At 34.4% G+C, this 18,481-nt stretch overlaps 1 protein-coding gene across 4 annotated transcripts in view; it reads right to left on the bottom strand.

Annotated features, from left to right (window-relative positions):
• The window catches only part of PPP4R4 (protein phosphatase 4 regulatory subunit 4), a 124,550-nt gene that overhangs the window by 32,493 nt on the left and 73,576 nt on the right, over nucleotides 1-18,481 (bottom strand). For all 4 annotated transcript variants that reach the window (XM_074235479.1, XM_074235481.1, XM_074235478.1 and 1 more), the window contains exons 12-19: nucleotides 17,640-17,717; nucleotides 14,252-14,335; nucleotides 13,431-13,613; nucleotides 11,742-11,847; nucleotides 9,479-9,626; nucleotides 8,103-8,247; nucleotides 2,586-2,627; nucleotides 2,420-2,494 (exon numbers count right to left, since the gene is read on the bottom strand). In XM_074235479.1, the coding sequence (XP_074091580.1) occupies nucleotides 2,420-2,494; nucleotides 2,586-2,627; nucleotides 8,103-8,247; nucleotides 9,479-9,626; nucleotides 11,742-11,847; nucleotides 13,431-13,613; nucleotides 14,252-14,335; nucleotides 17,640-17,717 (861 nt within the window). The remainder of the gene's footprint in view (nucleotides 1-2,419; nucleotides 2,495-2,585; nucleotides 2,628-8,102; nucleotides 8,248-9,478; nucleotides 9,627-11,741; nucleotides 11,848-13,430; nucleotides 13,614-14,251; nucleotides 14,336-17,639; nucleotides 17,718-18,481) is intronic.

Genomic DNA, 18,481 nt, shown 5'->3' with positions numbered 1-18,481 from the left:
GATCCCTTCATGTCGCCATCTTGGCTCCGCCCCCAAGAAGTCTCTCCCTCTCATTCATTTTTTAAGGTATCTTCTCCAGGCTAACATTCCCAGTTCTTTCAAATAATCCTCATACTGCACGAACCCTTATCCTACTGACTGCCTTCTTCTGGACACTCCCTCCTTAACTTGTCTTCCTGACATGTACTGACTGTGTGATACTTGGCAAGACAAGTCATCTTACAACTCCCTAAGACTTAAGTTGAAGAGAAAAGTGCCAACCTGTATTGATCCTAGGAGTTCCCTAAGCCAATGAAATCACAGGTCTCCGGCCTCTCTCAGTCTTATATGAGAGGTCCCAGGTTAGGTACTGAGGATAGGACAAAGATGTTTAAGACCCAGAAGCTATGCATAAAGAACATCTGAGTGAGAAGAAAATGACATTTGTATAGCTTAACAACAACACTGTGTGACAATCAATCATGACAAACTCAGCTCCTCTCAGCTGATCAAGGCCAATCTTAAAACACTTATGACGGAAAATGCCATCTACAGAGAGATAAAAATTATGGAGTCTGAATGCAGATCAAAGCATACTATTCACTTTTTAAAAACTCTTTTGTTTTTTCTTTCTTTCTCATTATTTTTTCCCCTTTATGTCTAATTCTTCTTTCACAACAAGACTGATACAGAAATATGGTAACCATGATTTTACATGTCCAACCTCTTATTGCTCACTGTCATGGGAATGGAGAGGGAAGGAAAGGAGGCAGAAAATGTGGAACTCAAAAGCTAACAAAAGATGAATGCTGAAAACCATCACTGCATGTACTTGGAAAAAATATAATAAATGATATATTGACAAAAAAAAAGAAAATACACAAATAACACAAATAACTGGCTAGCTAATAATTTGGCTAGCTAAATAAAAATCACATCCTTAAACATTAAATCTCTTTTGTTTGGCTTTTTTTTTTGCAAGGTAATGGGGTTAAGTGACTTGTCCAGGGTCACACAGCTAGGTAATTATTACGTGTCTGAGGCTGGATTTGAACTCAGGTACTCCTAACTTCAAGGCCTCTGTGCCACCTAGCTGCCCCCAGATCTCTTTTAAAGGGAAAAAAAATGGGTAAAAACTGAAAATAATGATTATAGGCTATGCTTACAGGATTTAGACAAATTATCTTTGAAGAAAAACCATAGTTTATTTCTGGACTATTATGTAAAATAAAAAATAAAAATGTACAAAATGATATAAGAATTCAGAGGAAGGAGAGACTGCTTTTATCTGGGTATTATCAAGGAAGGCTAGTAGAGAGAGCTGAGGCTTGGAGGACGATATGATTTCAACCAACAGATTTTAGGAGAAGGAAGGTAATGGCATAAGTGTAGACAAAGAGGCAGCTAGTACACAGGACCCATGAAGAAAAGTAGCATGAGACAGACTAGAAAGAGCAGTTGGGGTGAAACTATGGATGTCTTTGTTAACAGGCTAAAAAAACATTTTATTTGGGAGGAAATGGACCATCATTGAAGGCTTCTGACCATAGATGATGATATGATCAGTTTAAGGCAATAGCAGGGCATGAAATGGATCCCTTCAGGTGAGGAGGTCACATCCTTAAGGGAAACTACTGTGGTTATGGATAGTTAAATCAAGATAGAGAAGCTATTAAAACAAGAGGGGTGGATATGACTTTGGTCTAGAAATCTCCCCAATATCACAGAAAACACCAAACACCAACAAAATTCTCTTACAATAGAATTCCCTATGGTTTTTAACCTCTTTCCCCTCAATTCAATTTAAAGAATCAGAGGACCATAAGTATGCTTCCAATTAATGAAAGGCTATTATAAAAAGCATTAGATTTTCTCTTTAATCTTTTAAGAAAAATATAGAAGTTCATTTTTTTATTTTTTATTTTAGGCAACGGGGTTAAGTGGCTTGCCCAAGGACACACAGCTAGGCAATTATTAAGCATCTGAGGCCGGATTCGAACTCAGGTACTCCTGATTCCAGGGCCCGTGCTCTATCCACTGTACCACCTAGCCACCCCTATAAGTTCATTGTTTTAAAAAAAACTTCTTTTATGTTTTTCCTACCTATTTCATAGTTTTCTTTCTTTTCCCTTGATCCTAATTTCTCACACATAAAATGATTAATATGTAAACATGTTGAACACAACTAGACTGTTCACCGCTGAGGGGAGGTTGGTTGGGAAGGGAGGGTGGTAGAAAACATGTAATATAAATATCAAAGTAGATGAATATTGAAAAACTTTCATAACATATAATTGGAAAAAATAAAAATAATAATAAAGGAGCACTGATAAGATTCTCTTTAAATTTAGTCCTAAATGTATAGTTGTCATCTCTTGGGAAAGCTGCTCCCAAGGTTATCCACAATTAAAGAACCGGATAAAAACAAAACTAAACTTACCATTTCCAAAAGAAGGAGCTCTTCTCTTTCTTTCTCCTGATCCAATAAATCTTTTTCATAAAACCTTTTCTGAAACTGTTTAAAGTTTAAAATGAAATTCTGAAACATTAATAATGAATTTACAAAAAAATTTAAATATTCTCTTCAAAGCAAATCATCTACTTACAGCATCCATAGACATTTCCATTCTGTCCAACTCCAACACAGTCTATAAAAGAGTTAGAATTTTGGTAATTATTTCTTATTACAAAACAGTAACTCAATTAAATCAAGCAACTATTTCTTTAAAATATAAGGGAAAAAAATTTGAAGGAAAAAACCCTAATGTAATTATAGCAGAGGACCTTTTAGTAGTTCCCTCTAATTCTAAACTGGAAAATTCAATGAAATTAGCACAGTATATGTTATTACTATATACTCTTTAACAAACTGTTAACCATAGGAGAACAACACAATGTAATTATGCTGTAAATATTATAAAGATGATGATGATGATAATGATGATGATGTAGCTAGTATTTATATGTTGCTTTTAAGGTTTGCAAAACACTTTGCATGTGTTATCTCATTTGATACAACAATTCTGTGAGATTGGTGCTCTTATCCTCATTTTACAGATAAGGAAACTGAGGCTAGGATGAGTTAAATGACTTGTCCAAGTTACATAGATAACAAATACCTGAAGTAGGACTTGAACTCTGGTCTTCCTGCAACCAGGTTCAGCATTCTTATCCACTGTCCCTAGCTGTCTCAAACAACACACTTCATCATATTTTCCATAGTACTTTGTGCTGATCCTTTACATTTATTTTGCTCTTATAAGTGTATTTGCTTTACATTTCATTCTTTAAACTTAAATTTAATTCAGCTTACCTGATTGCTATTAATTCTCAAGACCAAAACAGTCTGAATTTTTATAAAGCAAATTGATTAAGCTTTTATTTTATGTCTATAGCTACATAAGTCAAGCTGTACTGTATTCTTTTATCTAAATATCTTTTTTTCTGCTCTCACATTATAAGCATATGACAAGCTAATAAGGATGCTAAGATAGAGGTGGATTTCTTCCTAGTCTGTTAGAATATACTTGACCAAAACAAAAGATAATACCACATTATGAAAGACTAATCATTTATCTAGTGTGGAATTCTGCCTCTGACAGTCAGTTGAAAAGCATTTATTAAGTGCTTTTTTGTGTATCAGGACTGTGTTAAGCATTGTACAAAGACAAAAACTAGAACCTTATCTTCTATGAACTTATACTATAAAGGGGAAACAACATGTATAGAACTGGACAAATTAAAGATGTATAGAGGTGATGGAAAATAGACTAGGAGTTACAGGGACTAGGAATGGCCTCCTGAAGAAGGTGGGATCTGAACTGAGTTTTTTTTTAACTTTTTGCAAGGCAATGGGGGTTAAGTGGCTTGCCCAAGGACACACAGCTAGGTAATTATTAAGTATCCTGAGGCCGGATTTGAACTCAGGTACTCCTGACTCCGGGGCCAGTGCTCTATCCACTGTGCCACTTAGCTGCCCCCCTGAACTTAGTTTTGAAGTAAGTCAAAGACACCAAAAAGTGGAGGCAAGGATGCCAAGGATTCCAGCCATGGGGGACACAGAGCACAAAGGAATGGAGACAAGAGATAAGAGTACTGAGATTAAGGAACTACATGGAGGCCAGAGGAACAAGCTTGCAGAGAGCAGGAGGGAGGTGAAGAGAGGAAAGGCAAGGAGACAGTATATAAAGAGCTTTAAATGCCAGAGGACTTTAAGAAGGAACATAAGGAGAGAATGAATCACATTGAACTAAGCAATAAGGAGAGAGGTATTCTGCAGAGTGGCAGAAACAGAAACATAAGAAGTTGAAGAATGGGGGTTAGTGAAGAAGGTGATGCAGTGAACGTAGACTTTTATGAGGAGAACTGAGAGAGTTCATGTAGGATGACTTCAAAGCTTTTTAGTAAGTGAGAGTGTAAGGAAGAAGGGAAGACTTGGTCCTTGGCTTGAGGAATATAGTAGGAATAATATCCTAAAACCCTACTACTTCACACAGAGACTAGGCTACTTTTCCTTTAAAATCTATTAAAACTAACCTTGAGGCTTTACTGGCCCACTAACTACTCTTCCTGGGGGGCCTAAGTACACAACCTAGCATGAAAAGAGTCAGGAGCTCCTTGTACTTCAGAATGGAAGAAAAAAGCTGTGCCCATGGGAATCAATACTATGTTCTTCCTTAATGCTTTTTGTTATGGAAAAAGTAGACCAGGTGGCTAGGTGGAGCAGTGGATAAAGCACGGGGCCCGGAGTCAGGAGTACCTGGGTCAAATCCGGTCTCAGGATACTTAATAATTACCTAGCTGTGTGGCCTTGGGCAAGCCACTTAACCCCATTTGCCTTGCAAAAAACTAAAAAAAGAAAAAGAAAAAAAAAGAAAAAGAAAAAGTAGACCTCCTTTTGCATGTCTCATTTGTATCTTACTTCATTTCAGTTCCAAGTCTGAAGCACCAGACCAGTCTGAATCAGGTCTGGCTCCTACCTAACAAAGATAAAAGGGGAAATTGGAAATAATGAAATAAATCTATAAACATTTATTAAACAATATATAAACATATTATAAACATTATTAATATGTGCCAGACACTAGGCTAAGCACTGGGATACAAAGAAAGGTAAAAGAGAGTTCTTGCTCTCGAGGAGCTCTTAGTCTTATGCCGGGAACAAGAAAACAACCTTGAACAAACAAGATAACTGAATGAACACTAGAGGGAAGGCACTCAGATTAAGGAGGATTGTGAAGGGATTCCTGAAGAAACAGGTGTTTTAGTTATAAAGGTAAAACTGATAGGCTTTGGTAACATAATATCTAAGTTGGGGAGGTCAGGGGGAAGTGTGTGAGAGAATGAGGAGAACAGGATGATACAGTACCAGAGAGGATAGCATAGTAGTGCCCTCAAAAGTAACAGGGAAGTTAGGAAAAGGGGGAAGGGAAGAAGATGATGAATTGAGTTTTATGTGTTGTGTTAAAATGTTTATGGGACATCTAGTTATAGGCAGCTGGATATGCAAGATGGAAGTCAGCGGAGAGGTCAAGGTTGGATAAGTGATTTGAGAATTTCCAGTAGAGAGATGATAAAAGAATCAATGGGAACTGAAAAGATCCTCAAGTGAAATAATACAGAGGGGAAAGGGGGCCTCAGGGGAGAGATCTGTGGGATATACAGGTTTAGTAGAAGAGGCCTAGATGAAAAAAACAGCAGAGGAATCTCAGGAGTATTCAAACTAGTAGAAGGAGAACCAAGAGAGAGCAATGTAACAAAGGCCTTGATAAGAAAAGAATATCAAGAAGTTGACTGATGGTGTCAAGGGTTGCAGAGAGTAAGATCCAAAAGGGAAAAATAAAGCATTTTGCTGTACAGCTTAAGGGATCAATTGAGGCTGAAAAGCTAAGAAAGTGATTTCTTCCCAAGTCCTTGGCACTTTCAGATGGTTTAACATCAGAAAATGCTATTATTTTTATCAGCGAAAATATATTAGAAGCATTATCATCTGCTTTGCTGCAGCACAATAAGGACTTATGGGAACTTTCCAATTGACTTGCAGCTGAAAACTTTCATATGGGCTTTCCCCATTAGCAGAGAGTTCCTAGAGAGAAGGATTGTCTTACTTGTATTCTCAGGGTTTTGCACTTAGGAGCACTCAAGAGATCATTTCTTTGATTCACTCATTCCCACATTTTTGTTAGACTTCTAGCAGTGTCTGGCCACTTACAAGTAGGAAAGTGAAGGGTGGCAGGAAATCCTAAGTTGAAGGTCAGTAGCAGAAAGTCAACTGGGAAGATTGGGAAAGGTACAATACAGAGATAAAAGAGAAGGTAATACAGAAATAGCTGATATTGGTGTCATGATTGAATAGTGAAGAAAGATAGACCAGGATGAGGTTCATATCCTGGAAGAAAAGAGGAAGAGTAAAGGGACCAATGTGAAAGGAATAAAGGACAGTAAGAGGATAATGGGATAAGAGACTGTGGTAAAAAGGGAGTTTTTCAGATTTTGGACATGCAAAAGTTTTATGTAATGGTGAGTTTTAAGGCATGCCTCCACGACATTGTTCTTAAGCTTAGGGATATCACTAAACAAACCTTTGACATCCCATTATATAGTCATCCTCCAAAGTTTACTAAATCTTTGTTAAATCTGTTTAGGTTTTTTTATTTTTGGCTTATACAAGCTCTTCGAGATATTTTCACTGCAAGAACTAAGTCCTGCATTTATATATGTACTCTTAGATAATTTCATAGTCATTTGCCATCATGAACATTCATATTAAACTGATATTAGATATTTTGATGAGGGTAAATTTTTTTTTAAGTTTCTCTTAAGTACACAAAGAGTTGCTTGACAGTTTCATATTTATAATGAATTTAAATTTCAATGAATTAAAATTATATAAATCAAAAAATAAATCAAGTGTGGTTAAGTCAACTGATATCTAAAAGGCCAAATTTTGAGAGACTGGTATGAACATTTGCAGTTTACTGGCAATCCTTATAAAAAATGATTCCTGCGGGGGTGGGGCAGTTAGTTGGGCCAGTGAATAGAATACTGGCCCTGGAGTTAGGAGGACCTGAGTTCAAATGCAGCCTCAGACACTTATTACCTAGCTGTGTGGCCTTGGGCAAGTCACTTAACTCCATTTCTGCAGTTAGGAGGATTCTATTACCAAATATCTTAAAGATTGTCAACCCTGTTTATAAGGCAATTGCCTTTATTAACTGCAATGAGGAAGAAGTTTCTTCTACTCAAAATCCAATGACAATGTCACTCAATCAGCTTAAAAAATATAACATGCAAATGAATCTAAGAAACCAACTATATCTCTTTATATTCTAAATCAAATTCACAATGGGTTTGCTATGATTATGTAAAAATTATTATAAATTTTCAAGTGATGCATAATTTATTTGAAGCTTATACTAGGTTATACTCTAACTTATCTCCTTTTGCCATTAAGAGTATTCTTTAGGAGCAATACATATAAAAATAGCAAGTCATGTGGCACAGTAGAATGGGCACTGAATTGGAAGTAAGGAGATCTGGATCTAGTTGCCTGATTCTGTCACTAAGTGGTATACTCTGGCAAGTTACTTAACCACTTTTGGTTACAACTACTTTATTTGTAAAATGACAGGGAGGGCCTAGATCTTTAAGGACCCTTCCAGCTTCAATGTTCCATAAAATATATACCAATTCATGAACAAATGCTTTTGTTCACTTGAATTAAACAATGTTTTATTCTGAAGTTTTAGTCAGCTATATCCACCCACGAAGTCAGTTTATATAAAGAAATTTTAATTTCCTTCAATCACATCCAAAAAGAAATACATAAGCTCTTCTAGGAAGTTTTCCAATTCCTATTCCTAAAATGAAGAATTTTGATGAGTTTTCTACCCAAAGCCAGAATAGTGAAGTAATGATCACCATTATTTTACCTTCCTGAGAGGTTTGGTGTCTTGGAGATAAGGAGCAGGCCTCAAGGTCAGAAAACCCAGGTTAAAATCCCTCTTTCAACATACCCTGGTTGTGTGACCCCAGGGAAGTTACAAAACCTCTCTATTCTCTGGGCAACTCTCAGGTCCTGTCAGGCTCCCATGAGTCATAAAGTTTTTGAGGATTATACTTACTCGTTTTACAATAGCCAGAACATCTTTATCTTTTTCTTGACAGAGAAGTTTTCTTACACACAGTTCTAACTGCTGAAGTAAATGTTTGTCCGCAGGAATCTTGAGAGTAGATTTCACTTTGGGCAAAAGGTAGCAGAGTTTCATTCTATAGCAAAGAAGAATAGCACTTAAGCTCTGGTGAAGTCATTCCTGATTCTAATGAAAAAAATACCATAAACTGGTGTGTATAAGAATTCTCATAGAGATCTTAAATAAAATGAGGTTTTTTATTTCTCTAATTTCCTCCATAATTCCCTCTGACACATTTTCACACCAAGCAGTCAGACTGCCAACTTTTTTTCTGACAAAGGTACAAAAATGTCATACTGTTTTTAGAATTGTTTGAAGTTTATGTTAACCATACTTAAAAGAGATGCGAAATTCACAAAAAGACAGTGCTGCCAGCATATGAAAGCCCCTTTCCTCTTCAGGAAGGACTCAGGAGGGACAGTTGGTGCAAATCTCTCTACTATCACTCTTCAGGATCTAAATGCGGGGAACCCTGGGCACACAGCCTAGAGCATATTTAACAGAACAAGCTTTTTATTATATGAGGAAAGTAAATAACTAATAGAATGTATGTGTATGAAATTCCCTTCAGTCACTGCTCTCTACTAATAAATATAAAGAAATGATATACTAGAGTAGCCAGGTGGCACAGTAGATAGAGCACTGACTCTAAAATCTGGAGGACCTGAGTTCAAATCTGAATTCTTAGCTGTGTGATACTGGGCAAGTCTCAAATTAATTTGTTTTCAAAATAAGAAAAACAAACAATACACTGATTTTAAAAATATGTTTATATGTACTTTACTTTTCTATCTTACTATTTTCAGGCATGTTCCATTTAAACCTTAATACTTTTATCAAATAAAATCAGTAAATATTTATCATATGTGGCAATGTAACTGAATATGAGAAAAGATAAGAAATTAAATTTTAAAGAAGGCCCCTTCACCTTTTTGTACTACAAACAAGGGAGAAAAATTGGACATATGTCAACAACACATATTTGAAGCAGTTGTTTTTCTTCTTTACAGTTTCAGTAGAGACTACAACAAGACAGATAGGGTTGTGACTATATCAAACTTCAATCTTTTCTGCAGCCACTTAGTTGAACCAAGGGAGCAAGAAAAAGCTATGCATTCAGTTTTGATAAATTGCTATCTTTCTCCTATTGGCCAGCAAATTTGGGGCAGTGTCAGAGGAATATATTTCCAAATCCTAATGACACTTATCAGTTAAGACCAATAATGACTTTAGAACACAAGAGTTGCACTTAAGAAGTGCCTAGGAAATTGATTTGTCATACAATGTTCCACTGGATGGTGCCATACCTCACATTTGCTACTGGGTCATGTGTCAACTCAAGAGCAGGTAGAAAGAAATATTTACAGAAAAATGATTTGGAAAACAGCTCAATAATAAATTCACAGGTGTCCAAAAACCGAAGTCTATACCAGTAGCTTTTTCCTTGGCCCAATTCTGAAAAAAAAAAAAAGAAAATTGGGATGAATTCAATTTTCTATCATATATCCCAAAAGGAACCACAAAGGACAAAAAGGAAAAGAATGTAAACAAATTTAGAAAGTTTTTTTTTAGGTTTTTTTTTTTTTTTTGCAAGGCAAATAGGGTTAAGTGGCTTGCCCAAGGCCACACAGCTAGGTAATTATTAAGTGTCTGAGACCAGATTTGAACCCAGGTACTCCTGACTCCAAGGCCGGTGCTTTATCCACTACACCACCTAGCTGCCCCTAGAAATAGTTTTAATTATAACCATGGTGGTTTAGTGAACAGAATGCTGGATCTAGAGTCAGGAAGAGATGAAGTCTTCATATACTTACTAGCCCTGGGGCAAGTCATTTAACCCATTTGTCTCAGTATTTTCATTTATAAAAATGAGGATAAAAATAGAATCTACCTCCAAATGGTTAATATGAGAATAAAAATCAATTAATATTTTTAAATGTTTTATAAACCTTAAAGGAGCAGCCAAGTGGCACAGGGATAGAGCACTGGTCTTGGAATCAGGAGGATGGGAGTTCAAATCCAGCCTCAAAATTTGATACTTATTATCTGTGTGACCTTGGGCAAGCCATATAACCCTGAATGCCTCTCATCCAGGACTATTTCCAGTCAGCCTGATGCCACTGGACCCAGATGGCTCCAGAGGAGAGTGAGGCTGGTGACTTAGCACAGCATCTCCTCACTCAAATCCAACTCATGTACTTGTCATGGCATCACTTGCCTAATGTCATGATCTTCTTCAAGAACAAAGGACAAACATCATCATCAAATGGTAGGTACTATTATTTCAAAAACACAAGCATTATTTTATTTGATTTATTAAAAAGTTTATTTAGGACCTATAAACCAGGGATTAAATAGCTAAGTTATTTTATTTATTTACAATATAACTCAATATTGCCTACAAATTATAATTTTCTGGCAATTACAAAATTTTGTTATTAAAGTAAAATAAAAATATTAACAAAATAATAGTACCTATCATTTGATGATGTTTGTCCTTTGTTCTTTCAGATTCTGACATGTTAATAGCCCTTAGAAAATTAAAATAGTCTGTGTTTCTTAAGTATATTTAATTTTCATAAGACATGTGAAAAGACAAATTGTGAGGGATAAAGAGCTGGCTTCCAAGTCAGGAAGACATGGATTCAAGATTTTCCTGTGACATATTAGTTGAGGGATTTTAGGCAAATCACTTAATCTAGGAAACTCCTTAAGAATATAATTTGCAGATCAGTTGCTAACCTGCATGGGTATAGAGTTTCCTCACCAAGAATTCACTTAACCAGTATCATTACAGGTATAGACCAAAAACCAAGTTTATCTTAGCAAATAGAGTTTGTAGGATACCAAATTCTAATGGAGAAGTCTTAATTTAGATGAGGAAAGAAAAAAAAATTATATAATGAGCACTATGTGCAAAGCCCTGTAGTAATAAGGGTACTACAAATCTCTTATCATTTGATTCTCATAATAACCCTTTGAGGCAAGATGCTGTTATTATCCCCATTCTATAGTTGAGAAAATAAAGGCAAACAGAAGTTAAGTGACTTGCTCACAGGGTCATTCAGTAAGTTAAGTGTTGCTCACACTGCTCACTCATACTGAAATCAGGCTCAGATCTGACCACTAACTCATCCCCCAACTTTGTTAGATGAAACTAGAAAGGATAAATAATTAAAGACTTAATTATTTACACTTCAATTCTAAAAGTTAAGTTTTTCTTTGGCTTAAGAGGCTGAGTCTTGGTAACAGCAGCCATTAACAAATGATGTTTGCCAGAATTTTATGGGTTTTGAATCTTACAATGAGAAGTCAATTCTTTTTTTAGTAACAAAAACAAGCTTTCATACCTATAAGATGTTCTGCTTTATCTCCTGCTATGGGGACACTGGTCAGCTTCAGTACTTAACTACACTTATAATATTCAACAAGTACATTACACAATAAATGCACACAAATATAAGGATTCCTACATAATTAATTTACTGATTTCTACATTTAAATAGTATCTTAACATAGCATAAAATATATTATCTTATTTTTAGACAAAAAATGAGAATGACAACTTACGTTCAATTAATTTCTGAATGATCTCTTGTCTCTGTTCTTGTTTACGATTATACCGTAGAAAAATGCAAAGAGTTCGAGAAGCTGCCTTTTGTACAGGTAAGACATTCTTTAAGAAGCAAGAAAAAGAAGTTAAATACAAGTTTAATTTGATCAGTGCATAGAGAATACTAGTTGTGCATAATTTCAAATTATCAGCCACCTATTCTCAGCAGTTGACCCAAGCCTCAAATGAATCTAATGTGTTTACTGTCTTGGCCTCCCTCCATAAGGTCCTCTGTAAATCAGAGACTATTAACATACCCAGGAAATTATGCCAAAAGTGAACAGGCAATATTTCACAGATTTATGGAATATTAAAGTTTCAGGTAAAGGAACCTAAAATCTTGTCAATTAAGCAAACTTTCCATGATTATTAAGGTGAGAAAGTTGAAATAATTACCCAGCTCTATTGATTCCTGATTCAGTGTTTTTCAAAAAACACAAGTAAAATAAAAAAATACAATTCTTTCCAAACAGAATGAAGATTTATGTTTTGTTAACATTAATGGACAAAGCACTTTAAACAATGCAAGTCACTTTGGAAAACTTTTCCATTTACAAAGTCAATTGAATTGAATTGAATTGAAACTTTATAAACTATAAAATAGCATAGTAAAATTATGTGTTAAAGTTTCACAAAGCAACTATTTAAAATTCTTATTCTATTACTTGAAAAATACATGACCCCAAGTTAAATAACACAATATAGTTCATTATAAACTTCCGTCTTCCATCACATATACCTAATATAGGCCTAATTTTTACTTTACAAAGGCTGTACCACCTGTCACTAAATACTTCCACCCACTTTGCACAAGTCAGTTCCATTCTTTTATATTGTTCCATATGTTGTTTTAAATTTGTTGAGGGCAAGAGGAGGATATTTATCAAGATTTTGAATAGCAAATTTAGAAAATATGTTTTAATGAAAATGTTATTATGTTTAACTAAAACAATTTAAACTAGAATAAAAATAACCTTAATTTTTGTTTCTTTTATTTCACCTTGTGGAATAAAAGTTAAATTAACTACATATACAAACTTAAAACAACTTTAGTTCTACATATATCATCAGATGAAAAAGTTAGATGGCTTAATCCACCTTTCAATCTAATAAAAAGGTTCTCCTTAGGAGATGGACTAAGCACAAGCATTATTTATTTCGTAGCTAGTTTGGTGTATGTCCACCCAAAAACGAAAGTCTATAAACAATCTGAGATCAAAAAGAAGACACCTCAAAGGAGGAAACATGACTGAGATGAGAAGCCCCCAAAGCACGACCTTGTTACTAAGATCATCAGTTAACTTTTTGATAACTCCAACAGAAGAGAAGACGGAGGCTTATTTGGAGGCCAGAGTAACCTTGCTCTTTCCTGGCAGCCAAAAACAGGATGGTAGGTTAAAACTGTGTTTTGACTTTTTATTCTCTCCTCCAGCAAAAATTAATGCCTAATAGAATGGGGGGAGAAGACAGTGATGAAGCATTCAGAATTTAGGTAATAAAATACAACACCTTGGGGCATGAGAAGGGTATTTCAATCTAAGCTCAAAGAGAAATTAGCTGTACATTATTTTGATTGTGCCAAAGACCTTTGGAGGTCTCAAAATAAGAGTGAAAAAGAAGATAAAGAAAATGACTGCAGGGCTCACATTTGTCATCATGATTGTGAACATTCTGTGTAAAAAACGATAATAAATCTGATCACTTGATATGATGTGTGGCAGGCAGGCATATTTTTGCAGTATCTTTTCGTGAGTTCTCCATTTTAAGGAGCCTGCTGCTCTCTGTTCTGCTGCGGTCAGAGCTGGAATCAAGTCAGGTACAGCCAATAACTGAGAGAAAAGGAATGAACAGATTTATAGTGATGTGTCCAAAAAGTCAGTGCAGCACTTTGTCAAATAATAAAATCTAAGCCATGAATTTTTCCTCACTTCCAACTTTATTTTTTATTTTTCTTAATTTTAGGCAATGGGGTTAAGTGACTTGCCCAATAGCTAGGCAATTATTAAGTGTCTGAAGCCGAATTTGAACTCAGGTCCTCCTCACATCAGGGGCCAGTGCTCTAACTACTGCACCACCTAGCTGCCCCTCATTTCCAACCTTAGAAGGAAACCTAGTTCCCCAAAAAGAATCATTTGTTGAGAGTCAGATTATAGAGTAAATTACAACTTATGACAATAAAGTATTCACTCTACTTTCCTTTGAAGGGTCATCTCAGTAACAACAAAACTTAATGACAATAAGTTTTAATTACTATGAGAGATCTCACTTCAGCAAGTATCACCTTCCAAATATAAAGTTCTCAGTCTCACTATTCTAGTTCTTAAAAACTTATTCAGAATGATGGAAATCTGGAATTATATGGACGCAAATTTCAAGAATAACAACTAAGAATTCAACTCAACAAGCATGCAATAACAATTCAATAAAGTGGAAAATCAGAATACTCAGAAACATATCAATTAATTACCTTATTTTCTTGAACACTGCTTTCACCACCAGTAGTCAAAAGTTCTAAGGTTTCTGGAAGATGATCTACAAGTGCATCTAATACCTTTTAAAAGACATACTGGCATTATAACATATTCTCATAATGTTAATATGTTCCTATCTAATATAGCCAACAATTTTAATTGCTACACAGAACCACGGCCCTTTACTGAACAAAATTCTTAGATTCTGTTTTTCACTTTGCCATCTTTTTGTGAGGTTGCAGAGATCTCACTTGACTTACTTGCTTTGGCTAAATGAACAGTGAAAAGGGTAAGGAAAGTTTGACTCCCCCTTTGAGGCTATTGTGAAGCCAAATTACATTAATATCTGTCCTTAGCAAGAATTTATTTTTTTTTTTAAATTTAAAGCCCTATTCCTGATTCGATTATACACTAGAAATGTGGGGTTTGGTACTTGTGGTATCTGGAACTGCAGTATTCCTACCTGCCAAACATGCTCACAGTCACCTCAAATTTGCCAGTCTTTCATTTGAGTAAAAGTCTCAGGGTCAGGTAAGGATAAATTAAGCCATAAACCTTTGTAAAACAGTAGTCATTCAGAAAAATGAAGTTTAATTAAAAACAGCCTAAAAATGAAATCACTAAAGGGGTTTTCATCTGCTTCTCATTTTTCCTTTCATACATAAATCATGAAAACTTCTGAGACTGTCAAAATTTAGGTTAGGAGCTTTTTAAATTTTAATTTATTTTTCAATTATATTTAAATAAAAAAGAAAGCAAATTTAAATCTAAAAAATTATATTTAATATAGTTTTCAGTATTCATTTCTGAAAAGTTTTTTCTCTCCCATTCTTCTTTCCCCCCACCCTAGGATAGCAAGTAATATTATATAGGTTACACATTTTTCATATTAGTCATCCTGTGAAAGAAGAATCAGAATAAAGGAGGAAAAACTACAAGAAGGAAAAAAAAGAAAAAAACAATTTTAAAAAGGTGAAAATAGTATGCTATGATATGCATTCTGATTCCATAGTTCTTTCTCTGGATGTGGATGGCATTTTCCATCACAGGTTTTTAAAAATTATCTTTGATCACTGTATTGCTGAGAGGAATTGAGTCTATCATAGCCGATCATTGTACATTGTTGCTGTTAAATACAATGTTCTCCTGGTTTTGTTCATTTCATTCAGTATCAGTTCTGAAATCTTCCTGCTCATTATTTCTTATAGATCAATGATATTCCATAATATTCATAAATCACAATTTGTTCAGTCATTACCCAATTAATAGGCAAGCCCTGAATTTCTAATTCTATAAAAAGAGCTACTATGAATATTTTTTGTACATGTGGGTCTTTTCCCCTTTTTGGTAATCTCTTTGGGATAAAGACATAGTAGTGGTATTGCTGCATCAAAGAGTATAATATACAAAGTTCCATTGCCCTTTGGGCAAAGAACCAAATTGAATTCCAGAATGGTTGGATCAGTTCACAATTCCATCAACAGTGCATGAGTGGCCAGTTTTCCCACATTCTCTTCAACAGTTATCATTTCCCTTTTCTGTCATATCAGTCAATCTGATAGGTGTGAAATAGTACCTCAGGGCTGTTTTAATTTGCATTTCTCTAATTTATAGTGACCAAAAGCATTTTTTCATGTAACTATAGACAGCTTTAATTTCTTCATCTGAAAAATGCCTTGTTCTATCCTTTGACCATTTTATCAATTGGGTAATGACTTGTATTCTTATATATTTGACTTAGTTCTCTATTTTAGAAATGAAGCCTTTATCAGAAAAATTGGCTGAAAAATTTTGGTTGTATTACTTTTGTTTGAGCAGGACATTTTCAATTTAACATATTCAAAATTATCTATTTTGCATTTCATAATGTTCTCTCTTGTTTTAACATAAACTCTTCTCTTTTCACTGACCTGACAGATAAACTATTTCTTTTTCTCCTATTTGGTTTATGGTATCACCCTTTATGTCTAAATCACATTCCCATTTTCACCTTATCTTTGTATATAGGGTGTGAGATGTTGGTCTATGCCTGGTTTGTGTCATACCATTTTCCTATTTTCCTAGGAGTTTTTGTCAAATTTTGAGTTCTTATCCTAGAACCTGGAGTCTTTGGGTTAAATGGTAAAGTAGTATAGTTATTTAATACTGTGTCCTGTGAACCTAACTTATTCCACTCATTCATTCTCTATTTCTTAGTCCATATCAAATAGTTTTGTTACTTTATCATCAGTTTTAGACCTGGTACAGTTAGGTCACCTTTCTTTGCATTTTTAAAATTAATGTCCTTGATATTCTTGATCTTTTGTTCTTACAGATGATTTCTGTTATTTTTCTAGCTCTATAAAATAAATTTTGGGTAGTTTGGTATGGCACTAAATAAGTAAGTTAATTTAGGTAAAAATGTCATTTTATTTTATTATTATATAAATCTACCCATGAGCAACTGATTTTCCAGTTTTAGATCTTTTATTGTGTGAAAAGTATTTTGTAATTATATTCATAAAGTACCTGGGTTTGCTTGGCAGAAGACTCCCAAATATATAAGTTGTTTACAGTTATTTTGCACGGGATTTGTCTATCTCTTGATGTTGTTGGGCTTTGTGGGTAATGTATAGATTTAATGTGGATTTCTTTTATATTCTGCAACTCTGCTAAAGTTGTTAATTGTTTCAAGTACTTTAGTAGATTTCTAAGTAAAACATATCTTTAGTAAAGAGGGATAGTTTTGTTTCCTCATTGCCTATTTTAATTCTTTTATTTTCTTTTTCTTCTCTTATTGCTTGAGTTAACATATCTAGTACAATAATGAATGATAGTAGTGATAACAGGAATCCTTGTTTCATCCCTGATCTTTACTGGGAAGGCTTCTAGCTTACTCTCATTGCTTAAATGCTTACTAATGGTTTTAGTTAGACACTGCTTTTCAGCATCGATGAGATAATCATAATCTCTGATAGTTTTGTTATTGATATGGTCAATTACACTGATAGTTTTTCTAGACTTAAACCAGACTTGAATTCCTGGTATAAATCCTACCAGGTAGGTATACCACCTACCTGGTGATAACATGCTACAGTCTCTTTGCTAATACTTTATTTAAATTTCTTGCATCAAAATTTATTAGGGAAATTGGCCTATAATTTTTTCTTGGTTTTGGCTTTTCCTGGTTTAGGAATTCATTGATGTCTAAATGTTTTATAGAATTTACTTGTGAATCCATCTGGCCCTGGAGATTTTTTTCTTAGGGAGTTCACTGATGGCTTATTCAATTTCTTTTTTTGAGGTTATTGGGTTAGTAGCTAGAAAGAATCTATATTCCACTCAGAAAGTAGAAAATTTTGACTTATTAACATAAAAGAAGCAAAAACAAAAAACACAAATTACCTCCAGTGATTCATCCTGTAATAGTGTTATTAGTTCTTTATATATTAAATATACTCCAGAACTAAGAAGTTTAGACACCTGTTATCAATAAAGACAAATTTTAGATTACTGGAAATACAAAGATTTTAATCACATAAAAATAATCATATCATATTTGATTATCTACTCTAAATGATATTTTAACAATTAACATAGAAGAATGTTCTTGGTCATAAAATTAAGTTTTCATAAAAGAAATTGGGAGATTAATATTGCAGATATAATCCTGCAGCATGATCCTCTTAAATTTTAATTTATAATCTCAAGTACTGAGAAAAACATTTTGATCCACCCACTGAATCAAAATATACTGTCACCATATATTGTCAATATATGGCAGGAAATGGAGGGATGTATGGAGGGAGTATGAACATGCAGATAAAGTCAAGTGACTTTATTCATAAAGTATCTGGGTTTGCTTGGCAGAAGACTCCCCCAAAAGTTATGTTGTTTACAGTTAGTCTGCATGGAATTTCTCTATTTCTTGATATTGTTGGGCTTTGTATAGGCACTGGGAATCTCACACTTGGGTCTCAAAGTCACTTTAGGATCTTACAGTGTTCCAAGTGTAACCTCTAAGCTCCATACAAAGGATTCTGATCCCAGTGTGGAAGAGGACAGTTTAGATTTAACATGTTCTCAACTCTAATGGTAAACAGAACAGCCTTGATAGGTCTCAAAAGTCACATTAGATAAGTTTACTGATTTCTATTCAATTTAGGACTTATTCATTCATTCTTTCATTTCTGATCACCTATTAGTATGTAAGACATAGACATGGTATCTCTCCTCAAGAATTTAAT

This window comes from Macrotis lagotis, chromosome 4 (genome assembly GCF_037893015.1).
Source record: "Macrotis lagotis isolate mMagLag1 chromosome 4, bilby.v1.9.chrom.fasta, whole genome shotgun sequence".
In the NCBI taxonomy this organism is placed as follows: Eukaryota; Metazoa; Chordata; class Mammalia; order Peramelemorphia; family Peramelidae; genus Macrotis; species Macrotis lagotis.
The sequence above is the reverse complement of the archived record's forward strand: the minus strand, read 5'-3'. Positions and strand labels throughout refer to the sequence as shown.